This window comes from Protomyctophum bolini (assembly GCF_963924005.1).
Source record: "Protomyctophum bolini genome assembly, chromosome: 11".
Lineage (NCBI taxonomy): Eukaryota > Metazoa > Chordata > Actinopteri > Myctophiformes > Myctophidae > Protomyctophum > Protomyctophum bolini.
Genome location: NC_137872.1, coordinates 9736564 through 9751572, shown reverse-complemented (window position 1 = coordinate 9751572; position 15009 = coordinate 9736564). Strand labels below are relative to the sequence as shown.

The 15009-nt window shown below is 43.2% G+C and overlaps 1 protein-coding gene across 2 annotated transcripts in view; it reads right to left on the bottom strand.

Moving 5' to 3' along the window:
• The window catches only part of LOC308323991 (thyroid hormone receptor alpha), a gene marked incomplete at its 5' end in the record, with an annotated part of 45237 nt that extends 40159 nt beyond the window's left edge, over nt 1-5078 (bottom strand). For both annotated transcript variants that reach the window (XM_080775883.1, XM_080775884.1), the window contains one exon: nt 5023-5078. In XM_080775883.1, coding sequence (XP_080632009.1) covers nt 5023-5078 — 56 coding nt within the window. The remainder of the gene's footprint in view (nt 1-5022) is intronic.
• Nucleotides 5079-15009: the final 9931 nt, after the last annotated feature.

Sequence of the window (15009 nt, the reverse complement as noted above, 5' to 3'; positions counted from 1 at the left end):
GATTCTAAAAACGTCTTCTACATCCTGACAGTTTTCTGAAAAAGCTATGTTTCTATGTCAGTGGTTCTTCGATTTTTCAAAAATAGCAGACCTACAAGCTCGTAGCGCACCACTCGGTGGCGCGCTATGAGCTTGTAGATCTGCTATTTTTCAATAGCTAAAGCATAACATAAAGCTAACACCAAAAGGGGTTTGCAAGAAAATGAGAGGATAAAAAGTTATCCAATATGAAGGACTCTGAAGGGGGTCAGAGCCAGAGACAATAGTCCTACATGTGCACAGTGATGCGTGTGAGGTAGAAATGCTACTGTATCACAACAAGACATTGGACATGAAGGGATCTAAGAAATGGGATTTTCAAACAAATCCCCTTTCCAATTTAATTTAATCCTTAAAACGAACCAGGGTGAGCATGCAGGCTTGTTCAAGTAAACCTGGAAACCAGCTGGACCGGGCAGTTTAGTTTGTGTTTTTGTCTGTTTGTTTGTTTGTTTGTTTGTTTGTGTAAATACAATGCAGTCCTGCTGTTCATTATACATATCACGGCTGAGAACAGCCGTGAGGTGCTGGTGGATTAGCATTTCAATACCTCGGCTAATGAACGCTCCACGCTTTTCATGTGATACGATACGAATGATAAGTCCTTGTTAGCAGAACACAGACGGAGGGACGACACAGCGGGAGTGGCGCACACACACACACACACACACACACACACACACACACACACACACACAGGTGCATGTGCATTCGGCGCACATGTAGACAGGGACACATATGGACCCCTACGCAAAGGTAACCCCACCCCCACCCCACACACCCAAAAAGAGAACGTGACTCAAGATTTATGTGAACACGCGCGGAAATAAACACGGAATGTCAATGTGCACACATGTACACTCAGTGCTCGTCTCCAACACAAACACACACAAACAGGAATGAAGGACTCTTTAACACGAATTAGGCGCGCATAATACGGCATTGTGCATAGCCTACTAAGGCTCAACACTAGCGAGTACAACAAACATCGTTAGAATTTTCTTTATTAAAGTTCCTAATTGAATTGCCCTACCGAAGGCCAAAGACTCTGGGAATATTCAGAGGCAGCACACTGTGGTTAATCCTCAATCACTCATGCATGCATGTTCTGTATGCGTGCTTGCACACACGCACGCACGCACACACTGGAGGCACGCGCGCGCGCGCACACACACACACACACACACACACACACAGAAAATTCTATTTCAGCATCAAACAAACTGCTCCAGGCTATGTGAAAATTTGCATCAGTGTGTGTGCGTGCAATGGGCATACATGTGCGCCTCTCTGTGTGTGTGTGTGTGTGTGTGTGTGTATGTGTGTGTGTGTGTGTGTGTGTGTGTGTGTGTATGTGTGTGCCACAGGGCACAAGCGATGACTCAGAGATCACTAAGGGGAGGGTTCAGGCAGGAGGCGGCGCTCGCAAGGACACGTGCATGGTTGCTTACATCCTGTGACACACATAAACACAGACGTGCGCGCGCGCACACACACACACACACACACACACACATTATGCGCACACACACACACACAATCCCCTCGGCGTCTCATATTGATGTGTCCTGAGTTGTCCTCTGCTTTCTGCGCTTCCATCTGCCCCCCCGCTCCTAATCCATGTCCCTTCACTCCACTAATCCACACGCACGCACACTCAAGCACACGCACGCGCACACAACATAGGCATACACTCATATACAGTACTGTATAATATACTGCGTACACACAGTACACTTTCATTCATGTGTGCATAATGTACTGCATATTCTCATGTCAATGTAGAAACGCACACAAATATCGACAGACACACGCATGCACGCACGTCGCACGCACGCTGCACAATATATCCTTTTCACTCAAAAATGGGCATGCACGCACACATACAGTACAGTACATACAAGCAAATCCTGCTCAATCCAAGAAACTTTGCAATACTGAACTTAAACCCTATATATTTCCTGTTGACCTGGGCTCTATTTTTGCCCCCCCCCCCCCCATAATGTTTTCTCTCCGCACCAATTATCTTTCTAAAAGCAGTAGAGCTTGTAGATCAGCTATTTTCTGTTGAACTTTCTTTGGGACACTAGGGTTTACTGTACAGTAAGTGGTTTAAGACCTAAATTCATAGCCTGAATACTGCATGGCAAAATACAAAGACATGTTTGCAATTTGACACACATGTGTGCACGCACGCACGCACGCACGCATGCATGCACGTGCGCACACATTGAAAATAATCTCGTTAGCGTGGACCAAAAATTCTCCCTTTCATGAATTCAGGCCAAGTTTCAAAAGCGCTACAGTGAAATCCCACTCGGAGCTGTACTGTAGCTCGCCAATTAAAAACAATAAACACAGAAAACTGACAGACAATAACACGGTTCTCTCTCACACATCTCCGTCTTGTGTTTATGCTCCAAATACTTCCGTCAGCGTAATCGTGTCTCTCTCTCTCTCTCTCTCTCTCTCTCTCTCTCTATGTCTCTCCCTCTCTCCTCTCTCTCTCTTTCTCTCTCTCGCCCCACTCATTTGTGTCCCTCTGTCTGTCTCTTGTCATTCTTTGCTATCACGAGGCTGACATAGAAACATAGCTTTTTCAGAAAACTATGTTCCCATTTTGATCTCAGGTCAAAATGGGTTAAAAGGTGGACATTCTGGGCTGTATTTTGCGTGTCTTAAGTACCAGGTCTTATTCCCTAACTTGAGTAAACTAAAGACCTGGAGGCGTGGTCAATGCTCTTTGGCCAATCAGAATAGCAAAATGGCATTTGGCTATTCATTTTGGCAACACGCAAAATACAGCCCTCTGTGTGAATCTGTCCACACACAGATTTCATTTTAGCTGATGCCTTTTCTGGTTGTAGCAACTCTGTTCAATCAGCCACCAACCTGGAAACCTTTCAGCTTGGGGGGGGGGGGGGGGGGTTAGGAAGACTGTCCCACAACAGCACGGGACACAGGTGTGATCCTCAATGTTTTTGATGAATTGAAAATGGTGGACCCTCTTGTAAACAAGTGTAATGCTTTATGGTGTTGTCCACTCACAGTTAACAGTTGTATTGAGTTGTACTTGAATTGTACTGTAATTCTGCAAACTGTCAATCAATCAATCATTGGACGGGAACCCCTTTTGGTGTTTTAAGCACTATGTGTGTTTTAAGCACTATGTCATGCACTGAGTGCCGCGCTACGAGGTCTGCTATTTTTTAAAAATCGTAAAAATCTTTGAATATATATTCTTTCAGAGCGAGCTTTTAACTTAAATCTTTGCTTAAACATATTTTCAGATAGGGGTCGGCGGCCAAATATATATATTTTTGGGGGTCCTTGACATGTAAATGTCTGAGAACGAGTCTAAATGGGTTAAGCAATTTCAAGATGTCTTTTTAGGTTCAGTTAAAGGCAGGGTAAGTGATATTTTTGGGTTAAACAAAAGGTATCTTGTTAAAAGATTAAATCACTATATTCTGATAGCAATCCTTGCTATAGAGTGTATGTTCAGTAACAGGGGTCTCACTCTCTCTCCAGCTCTTTAATAAACAAAAGAAGGAAAAAGAAACATTTCAGACAATCAGGAGAGAGTAGCCATTTATCAACTTAATTTGTATAGTGTTCCAGTTCCAATTGTGTCTGCTCATTTCTTTGTGTGATCACTTACAATTCCACTTGTTTAATCTGTATCCTTTTATTAAATGTTGTTTTTTTGTGGCTTTCGCCTTTATTTTATATATTTTATGGAGGGACAGACTGTCCTGGCAGGAAATGGGGAGAGAGATGGCCGGGGGAAGACATGCAGTAAAGGCCGTCGGGATCGGGAGTCGAACTGCGGCACACTGCCAGACTGGATTACCAGCCAAGGTGCCTGGACAGCTGATCCACGGCCAAGACCATTTAAACTGTATTCCTGACTGTGTTCTCTATCCTGTTTGGATAAAATTGGCATCCCAACCTTAATTAAAAAGCTAGGGAGACAGGGAGACTCCCGTTAATGAACAAACACTTATTTCAACCAAAGAAAATGATACCAGCATTATTTTCTACTTTTGTCTTTAGTACCTTACTTACGGGTCTAAATGGATTACTTACAATAATACATAAGACATATTTAGATTTGACAGATGAATCGATTATGAAAACGTTGTCAAATCTGTTATGGAGGTGTACTATACGCGCCTGTTCCATCAATCAGTCGTTACTGCAGGAAGTGCAGAGATGTTAGAAGATGGGACGTCTGTAATTAAGGTGAGTGCAAGGTACATTCACTCAGCACGACCACAGCCAGAGGGGAGCCGGAGCTATAGTCAAATTAAATGGATGTGCATTTGGATATAAAACAGCCCCCTCCCCACACACACACACACACACACACACACACACACACACACACTGCATGTGTGTGCGCGTGAAGGTGGGGCCACTGTCTGGAGTGGACTTTGCAGATTTAATGAAAATGAAAAAGGGTGTGTGTGTGTGTGTGTGTGTGTGTGTGTGTGTGTGTGTGTGTGTGTGTGTGTGTGTGTGTGTGGTGAGAGAGAGAGAGAACACGCAGCAGATGGCAGCGTGACAGAATGCACCGCCTCCACTTTCACTTGCCCCCAAAAATAACTACACACTGCTCTGTAACATCCGGATAGACATTACTCTACTATTCATTATCACTTTATCCATCCATCATCCATGATAGACAAGCATTGATCTCTCCCTTAGTTACATCCACCTCTCTTTACAGCAACATAACCATTCCATTTGAGGATTCATCCATCCATTCATCCATCTATCTGTTCATCCATCCATCCATCCGTTCATGCTGACTGCATTCTTTGATCTGTCATTGCTGTCAAATTGTCTGTAGATTTTCCTTTCATGCTTACATCAAAGATGGTAATACATACACATGTGCACGCACACGCACACACACACACACACACACACACACACACACACACACACACACACACACACCCTCTCTCTGTATCTCACCGTTTCTCATCACCCTCTGATGAGTTGGTGTCCTGCTCGTTGGACATTGGCTCCATTGGGCCTCAGTCCCATCCAGTAGCCAATCACAGGACACTGAGGCGGGCAGTCCCATCCAGTAGCCAATCACAGGACACTGAGGCGGGCCACAACCTCGCCAGCCTGCTCAGCATTCGCTGGCAGGCCCGTCATTCGACGGCCTTCTGGGGCTCTGGGCGGGTACGGGTTGGAAGGGACTGAATGGACTGGACATCATGAGGGAGATATAGGAGCAATAGAGACCTGGAGGGGAGAGAGAGAGAGACATAGAGAGACAGAGAGAGAGAGAGAGAGAGAGAGAGAGAGAGAGAGAGAGAGAGAGAGAGAGTTAACAATCCTGTAAAATGTAAAATAAAATAAAAACTATTAATAATAATAATAATGATTTCATACATTATACATTATCTATACATTGTATTATTATTATTATATTAAAGGACAGGGGTAAAACAATAAAATAAGACAGTCAATGAGATGTAGAACTTAAAACAAAGATCTACAAGCTTAGATAATGTGGATGCTATTCTCTGTGTCTCATCTTAAAGACCCGCTAGGAGAAGAAACAGGACAACGTTCTCTGAGTGTCCTAGCATGTCTGTCCCTCCTAGCCTATCTTGTGTTGATAGTGTTTGACTGAGGCGAGACTCCCATGCCCTCTATTATTCATATACCGAGTTTCTCAAGATGTCAGACCTTAGTGGTAACTTAACGGACACATCAAACGGCCACATCAAATCTGTGTTTGTACTAGTGGTCAAATATATATATATATATTATGAACAGCAGTGAAGTTCAGAGGTTCAGAGTCTTCACTGTGAGTGTTCTATACTCGACAACGAGGCAATTGGGTGCGCCAGAGCGATTCTCAAAAGTGGTTCTCAAACACGTCCCTGTACATTGTCAAAGAACCCTCTATAACCCTCTCAAAGAACTGTCAAAGAACCCTCATATATTTGGACGTGGACCAACAAAAGGATTTTGTGCCAGGAACCCCCATGTTAAATTCTTCAACAAATTCGAAATGTTTTAAGAAAAGTCGCTCGGTGTGCGGTCTGAAATGGCATGCTGTGGTGGAGGCAGTTTATCACATGTTTCCAATTGGCACTTTAGTTATACACTAGCTAAAGCTACTATAGCTAGTAGCTACACAACACACTGGCTACAAGCAACAGACACATCGCACTAGCGACGTCTTTTGAACTTCCTGCTTCAAAAAACATTAATACATGCCATTGCATGTATTAAGAGGCATGCACGGCTCTCCCTATACATACAAAGTATGGCGGCCGAGATGACCATCGCCAATGAAGTATCTAACTTCACATCCTCTACCCATGACCCCATCCTTACAATGTACGCACAACTGGTACCAAATGGACCCTTTTGGGTCTGTAACTAACTCCTGGCATGGACAAAATGTGTATGTAGCCACTAGCCAAATGTATCCTTTAGGGGTTTGTAACTCCAAGAATGTACAAATGCAACCAAATGGCCCTTGAGGGATCCATATGGTTCCATTTGTACATTCTCGGAATAAACATTTGGGATTTCACAATGTTTTCCATACGCACGCACGCACGCACGCGCGCGCACGCACGCACGCACGCACGCACGCACGCACGCACGCACGCACGCACGCACGCACGCACGCACGCACGCACGCACGCACGCACGCACGCACGCACGCACGCACGCACACACACACACACACACACACACACACACACACACACACACACACACACACACACACACACACACACACACACACACACACACACACACACACACACACACACACACACACACACACACACACACACACACACACACACACACACACACACACACGCACGTGCACACGCACAACATCTGCTGGTGCACACGCATGGGTGAATGTACAGTACAGTACAGTAGCACATACTGTACACATACTGTACATACTGTGACCTGTGAGGGACAGAGTGAGCCAGAGGAGGGCACCAGATTCACCACAACACCGGTGGTGTGGATGTAAATGTGACCTGAGCTGACCTTCCAGGTACATACATGTACTGTATGGGGCTGGAGGGGTGGAGGGCACTATACTTCCAAAACGTAGGACGAATATAAAATTGCTAAAACCGCTATAAATGCTATTCTTTTTAGATTATTTAGGTGTAGTTTCTGCCCGCACTGCTAGTACGCCTGACCAAAGATATGCACCCAACATTTTTTACCAAATGGGGGCCAGTGGCTTATTGCATATCAAATTGGCAGAATAAAATAAATAGTTGAGAATCACATGCTCTTCACAGCTCTCTAGTCTGTACCCACTATAGCCTACATTGAGAGACAGAAGAGAACTGAGGCGTGTTCAACCATCAATGGCTTGTGTTTGCAAAGGTTTGCCAATGGTGAGGAGAAGCTGTGTTTGACGACTGCAAATACCATTATCAACTCACGGAAATTGAACCTTTGGTTTAAAAAAAAAAAAAAGAAGAATGTTCAAGAAAGCGACATTTAAAGTACTCACACTGTTGAATGCAAACACTCACGGCAAACAATGTTCTTGAGTGCACCTCTGGAGCCATCTGGAATGGCCTCACATTGTGCAGTATATAATTTAATAAAGAAATATATATGTGTTTGGCCAAGAAAGCACACGTGTGAATATCTGCTCAGTTGCCATAGATTCATTGGACACTGCATCTCAGTGTGGAGTCTATCGACCACCATGGAGTCCAATCCAATCCAATCCACTTGATTTTACTGTATGTATAAAGCACATTTAAGACAGCAGTGTTGTAACCAAATTCCAAATGGACTCTCCTCCATTAGAGCAGGGTTTCTCAAAGCGTGACGCAAGTCAGGGATGTGCCTCAGAATACTTAACCACTTAGACTTAGTAAAACGGACGTGAGTTCTTTTTCAATCTACAGTACACAAAAAGTCTCATCACCAAAAATAGCAGATCTAAGCTCACATTGCATCACAAGTTACAACGTGACGCGTTGTGAGTTTGTAGATCGGCAATTTTGAGGCCGATATATTGTCCTCATAACAGGTATGCTGGGGTTCAAGTGGTTAAAACGCCAAGTACAGTACTAAGCGTTCTGTCCTAATGGTAATGGATACTGTCCTCACGACGTGCTGGATCTTAGAGGGAAAGTTTAACTTATTTACGTAGCATAATATGTATAACATTCTAAAAAAGAAAGAAATAATGTCATTCAGGGGTGCTGTGTGGATGATAAGAGTTATTTACAGGTTTGAGAACCACTGATATAAAATGGACCCTTTTGGGTTCATTTGGTTCCATTTGTACGTATACTCTCAAAGACTGATTACAGTGTAGACCGGGCTCCCAGAGGTAAACTATGTCTGAATGCAAAATCTAAATGTTGAGAATCCCAAGACAACACGGGCATACTGTATACTGTGTACTGTACACTGTATCCTGTGCCAGGTCAGTGCAGAAAGAGACGACATGGAATTGATTTGGGAGAACGCTCCAGATGTCACAGCTGTGCAGCAGACGGAAGGAAGCTGTGGCGTCTCGGCAGAACTAAACAATATTGTGGTGGAAAATGTTTTGTTCGCTTGCAGGACACTAGGTCTTCATTCTATAGCCGCCTCGCCCGGGGGAGGGGGGGGGGGCTCTAGATTCACAGGCGAACGAGTGCGAATGGAATGGGTTAATGGATTATACCGTGTCGTGGAATGGAATTGGGACGTACTGTAGCAGTAATCTGTCCCCCTCTGACATAAATTTGAACCTTAGTTTTTTTTTTAAACTCTATTAATCCCAGAAGGATTGCAAAAGCACACTTGTTTATACATATGCTATTGGCAATAGCTGCTCTAGCAGTGGGATTGGGATATACTCTTTTTGGGAAGGCCTCTGTCAACGCTGGCCCTACGATGATTATTTGCATCCCCAAGCCGGCCATTTCCTCTATAGGAAGGAGCATAGCACGAGGAATGGGATGCACGACGTCTGCCTCGAGAACCCAGACTGCTACAGTATAGTTACAGTGCTGCACTGTATGTAATTGATTGGTTCATTAACTCTGGAGCATATTTATTTAGAGTTAATAGCTCTCCCCCCTGGGTATGCAGATGGGGCCTTGGTGTTGGTGGTGGAGGAGATGGCTAAGCAGGACAGATAAGATACGCTGATTTAATTACATAATACTTTGTTGACCCACAGGGGTCTATACTTGTTCCCCCCCTCCTTTTTTCCTTCTACACCAAAATGACCAAAATCTCTTCATCGAAAATAGCCCATCTAACAAGCTCATATCGCGACTCGTTGTGAACTTGTAGATCTGCTATTTGTGCCGTATGTTCTCCCATCGCGACATCATGCCCAGAACGGGAAGGAAAACAGAGAAGTAGGTCATTTCATTACTATACTATGGTTTACCAAGACCAGGCAACTTCCACTATATTTCCACAAGATCAGCTATTTTTGCTACATTTTAATTGAAATCCTGATTACATTTTTACCACTCATTAAGCTGCTAATTTAGAACTAATTAAAGCGGGGTCATGTTTGCAAATCAATAATATATATCAGTATTCCGATATTAACCTGCGGTCCACATTAAGTGAAGGTATAGGGGGCCGCCAGTCAGTCGCCCATATGATCAAGACAACATTCTGAAGAGAATGTTCCAGCATCACTTCCCCACCTCAGACAGTAGATGGCGTGAGAAGCATGGCATATTTCGGAAGCGTGCACAAGCTCTGTAGCATGTATATATAATAATATACATATAGATATGTATTATACAGCATATTATAAAGGTATTAGCGTTATTACACCATCACATGATGTTTCATTTCTCAACAACTACATATAGCATGGACATACTCTAAGTTTCCTACAAAGCTACAGAAGGCATGTTTAAACATGAACACACGTGCGAGCGTGTGCGCGCACGCACGTCGTACACCCACCCTTCCTTATCACTCGTTATGGCACTTATGTTAGGTGGGGCAAAGAGAGAGACAGTGCCAGCGTTAAGACATCACATGTACAGACTATACATACATGCCTATATGTCTGGAAAAACACACGCAGCAATTAACAGATTACACTCTGCCATTACGAAACCTGCACTCCTCCTATATACTCTTGGTCTCCCAAATGTCTCACTTCACCTTTTTTTTTCTCCCCCCCCACAAACCCTCAAACACTTAACACGTACATATACATTCATACATAACACCCCACCACCACCCCTCCCCACACACACACACACACGCACAGAGCAAAACCACAACCTTTCCTCATATTCCGGCCTAGACGTATGCTAAAAGCACACAATTTCAGACGCACACACACACACCCACACACACACAGTCACGTGTACGGACAAAAATACGCACCCAAGGAAAAATGCACAGTGACTCTCGTTATACTCCAAATGTGTTCATCCCAATGTGTTCCACTGCAGTGCAATGTTGTTACTATTAAAACATGTAATAATAATAATAATAATAATAATAATATCTGGGACTTATATAGCACTCAAAGACGCTTTACATGTACAGGAATAATGTTTACGTACTATTAACATGCTCAACAGTAAGGTTTTTACTAACATTTCCACGCTGAGGCTCTGTAGGAGGATGCGATGAGAGGCTCTGTCTGTAATGTACTGTACGTCTGTTTTTCTGGAATACAGTATACTGTATGTGTGGGGATAATCTGGAAGTAAACAGTAAACTGTAACTGTATGTGCGGGGCTAATCTCGCAAACTGCTGGAATGATCAGCGGCCAATTTTTGGGGCCAAGGAATTAGCTCCGTATATTTTTTTCCCCTACATAATATGAGGAGGCTACGGATGTAGCCTCCTCTCCCAAAACATTTGATTGATTGATTGACTGATTGATTGAAAATGTTATTCACAGTTTGTAGAAAGTGCAGGGTACATCAGGATCAATTTGAACGAATGTGTTCGCAAGCCATGTGTTAATAACCTGTAGCTCCGAGTTACACATGCTGTATACAGTATGTCTATCCAATTAATTACACTACAATATGCTACAACACACATGTATCACACACATGTACTGTACTGTACACACACACACGCATGCACGCACACACACATGCACGTACGTACACAGGCCCGGTGCATCACTGATGGGAGCGAGACCTTGGATGTTGTCCAAGCTGATTAAACGGGACAGAAGCAACACAGCTTGATTACAGACCAAATCTCTCTCTCTCTCTCCTTCAGGCTGTATAATATACTGTATCTCTGTTCCTGGCCTGTATTAGCCTCTACCACCTTCCTCTATCTAGCTTTTCCTCTATTCTTTTCCTTAGCCTTTAGCTCTTCTCTCTCTCTCTCTCTCTGTCTCCACCCCCTCTCTCTATCTCTCTCTCTCTCTCTCTCTCTCCACTGACAGGTCAGGTCACGGAGGGATCAGCCCGCACAAAACATTGGTAACAGTGTATGTAATGCTGGGCCAAAACACCAGATTTAAAGGCGGGTGGAAATATTAAATGAAACATTTTCTCATTTCACACAGTTTGCACATCGCTCTGTGTCTATTTCCCTCGGGCCGCCCGCGGACATTAATAGAAACGTGTTTACGACCAAACGGCATGTCCTACTAGGCTACTATAAAACTCTGTGTCCGTCCGTCTGTCCGTCCGTCCCTCCCTCTGACCTTCTGTCTGTCCTTTCTCTCCCGTTTCTCTTCGGCGTTTAGGCCATTCAATCTGAGCGTGCGACGTGGTATTGACCGTATGCCGGGAGCGAGGACACCAATTCTTCACTTTCCCCCAAACTCGTACAAAATGACCGGTCGATAATATTACCACAAACAATTTGCGAGTCTCGTCTAGACCTGTAGCTCCAAATGTGCACTATAGTGGACTCCAAATGTTGTGTACCGCGGCAACGTGCTACACATTTTGAAACCATAATGTGAATGCATGAATTAAATCAGTGTCCTGCCTATTTCCATGAAAACCTGGAGACCGGCAAGTATCTGACTGGCAAGTCTCCGAGGCGAGCATCAATGCAGCAAAGTATCCATGTTTGGGATTCCTATAATTGGGTCTTATCGGCACAGTCGGTGCTTTAAGTCAATTTATATTTATTATTATTTAACCATTATGTCTATAATTATGTCTTGGTGCAACAGCGCAGACTAAAAGAAAATAGCTTTTCAATTACACAGCAGTAGTCCAATGTGTCACGGAGATCCGTACTACTGCTGTGCACGTGAAATAAATCTTTAGCAAAAACCTTGGACTGCACCCTTGCTTACAAATGGAAATGTCTTTCCATGTACAAAAAGCAAAATACCCGTGGCAAATATTTGAATTGTATTAGCTTAACAGACCGTAGGACGTGTGGAAATGTCATATGAAATACAACCGATGGATCCAGAGGACGTGTACACACGTCATATCGCTTTTTCATTGATATCAAACAAAAAATAAAAAAATCTTGCTGTTTGGCACATACGTGCTGCCGTTCCCTTCCATGTTCACGGCTCAGATAGAATGCCTCGTAGCTAATCTGATCTAGGGAGCTCTCCATGGTTGTGACCAGATGGGCACACTTCTGTCTTCATTTCTGACTTCAACATGCCCCTCGTTGAGAATATTAATGCTTCTATAGAGACTTTATTGTAATCCTCGGGAGGTATTAGGTAAGCAAGCAACATTATGACAGATCGGTGAAATCCAATCTGGGCGTGTGCAAATCTCTGCCCCGCGACCCGCCCCCCCTCTAGCCCAGAAACCTAACACATTAGCTCAGGCTACACAACGTGACGTACTTGTACAGTACATAACAAATGACTGTACTCGAGAGTTGATTACGTCTTAGCAGGACGTCGTCACTTGAGACAATACACGGGAAAAACTGCTCAGATGTTGTAGGCTGAGTTTGATTAATCCATTTAGACCGGAGAACTGATTCTACAAAATGTCTTCTAAATCCTCACAGTTTTCTGAAAAACCTCTGTTTCTATGTCAGTGGTTCTCAAACCATTTCATGTCAAGGACCCCCAGAATGATCTGAATTTGGCGGCAGACCCCCATCTCAAAATATGTTGTACCAGGGACCACCAGGGACCCCCAGGGACCCCCAGGGACCCCCCCCCCCCCCCCAGAAGCAAATAGTTGACTTAAAACGTTTGCTGTGAAAGAGTATTATATTCAAAGATTTGCGCAACGTTTTCACGATTTTTCAAAAATAGCAGATCTACAAGCTCATAGCGCGGCACTCAGTGCCACGCTATGAGCTTGTAGATCTGCAATTTTGCAACAGCTAGTTTTAAAATAATGGTTAAAGTGGTTAAAAGCTAAATGAGTTAACATGTGATACACAGCATCATGTAACTCTATAATATGGGTCAGTTCGAGCGCTGTGGAGACCGCTCCATACTTTAGTTTATTGTCTGACTTTTGGACTGTAACTGATCATAAGATTCTGATCTATAGATTTATTACAGCAACAGGTTGGCATATTTGGGATAGCTTTGCAGCGGTTTACATCATAATTGACTAGGTGTCCTTTTATCAATAAGGTGACCCGGTTTCCCTTTCGTTTTCCTATTATCTGTGGAGTGCCTCAAGACACACTTTTCCCCTTTACTACAGTACAGGTAAGCTTGTCCTCGGTGACATTGTAATAAATATACGTATCGTATATGACATCTCTTTCCACTGTTATGCAAAGCATACGCAATTATATCTTCCATTGAAGCCTTCCATACAACCCTCAAAACATGTCCCATTATAGGTAAATGGTCTAGCAGATATTAAAGTCTCTGGATGTCAAGCAACTGCTGCTTTCAATAAATCTGAAATTGTTATAATTGGCCCACGCATGCAGCTAACTTACTTACATTCTCAAATTCAGTCTATTCTGTGGAATATGAGGTGGAATGATCTTCCACCTCATGCGGGAGCTTCCCAAACCTTGCCTGCATCATGAGTTTAAATCATGTCTGAAAACTCACTTGTACTCCCTGGCGTTCCAAACATGCTGATTAAGTGCTGCTGTTTCCACTCCACTGTCTTTATTTTCCCCCCATTTATTTTATGTATTGTGTTCTTGCCCGTGGTATTTTAGTATTTTTCTTTCTTTTTTTTGGTACAGTGCAGCACTTTGTTTCAACTCTTCTCATTTGATCCGATATCCAAAGATCTGTTGCCAAACACCTTGGATGTCCTATTTGATCCCAGCCTGAACTCCAGGAGGAGTCATGATGTCAACGAACCTGTTCAGACATGTTTTTTTTTTTTTTTTGTAATGTCAGGAAACATAACATAAGATAACAGATAAACCTTTATTGATCCCCGGGAGGAAATGCAGGCGTCAAGGTAACAACGGCACACAAGACATCGGAACAACCGGCTTAACAACATTCTGTACAAACAAAGACTACCAATTATACTGTAAACGTGTCTAGAATCAGATACATTTTTAATTCCATCATATAGGTGTTTTAATGCCATGTATGTATGTATCCATCGTTCTCTCCTTATATTCCGAGAAGGATGATGCTGCCCGCTCCATAGCTCCAAGTCCAAAAGATTCCTTCATCTAATTGTCAATACTGAAGCAGTTTGGTTTAATTGCGTTCTTTCCAGTTCGTCATAACGGTACGTTTCTAGTAGGCCTTTCCTTAATTCTGCAATCTGATGTCATTTATTTATTTTCCCAATACACTTTATATTTCATACATTGTTTTTTAGTTTTTGTTTTTCAATTGCCCGATTTTATTTAATTTCTTTAGTTTTATGTAAAACACATTTTTTAAGCGTTCTCTTATTCAATGAGAGTTATTGTTATCATCATTATCATAATAATTATTATTACATAGGTAGGTCAGTGTGGGTTCACCCGACAGGAGGAAGCGAACGTCGCCTGCCTGGGTTAAAAGCGGACGTCCGACCGCGTGCGGAATGCAAAAGCACAATAAACAT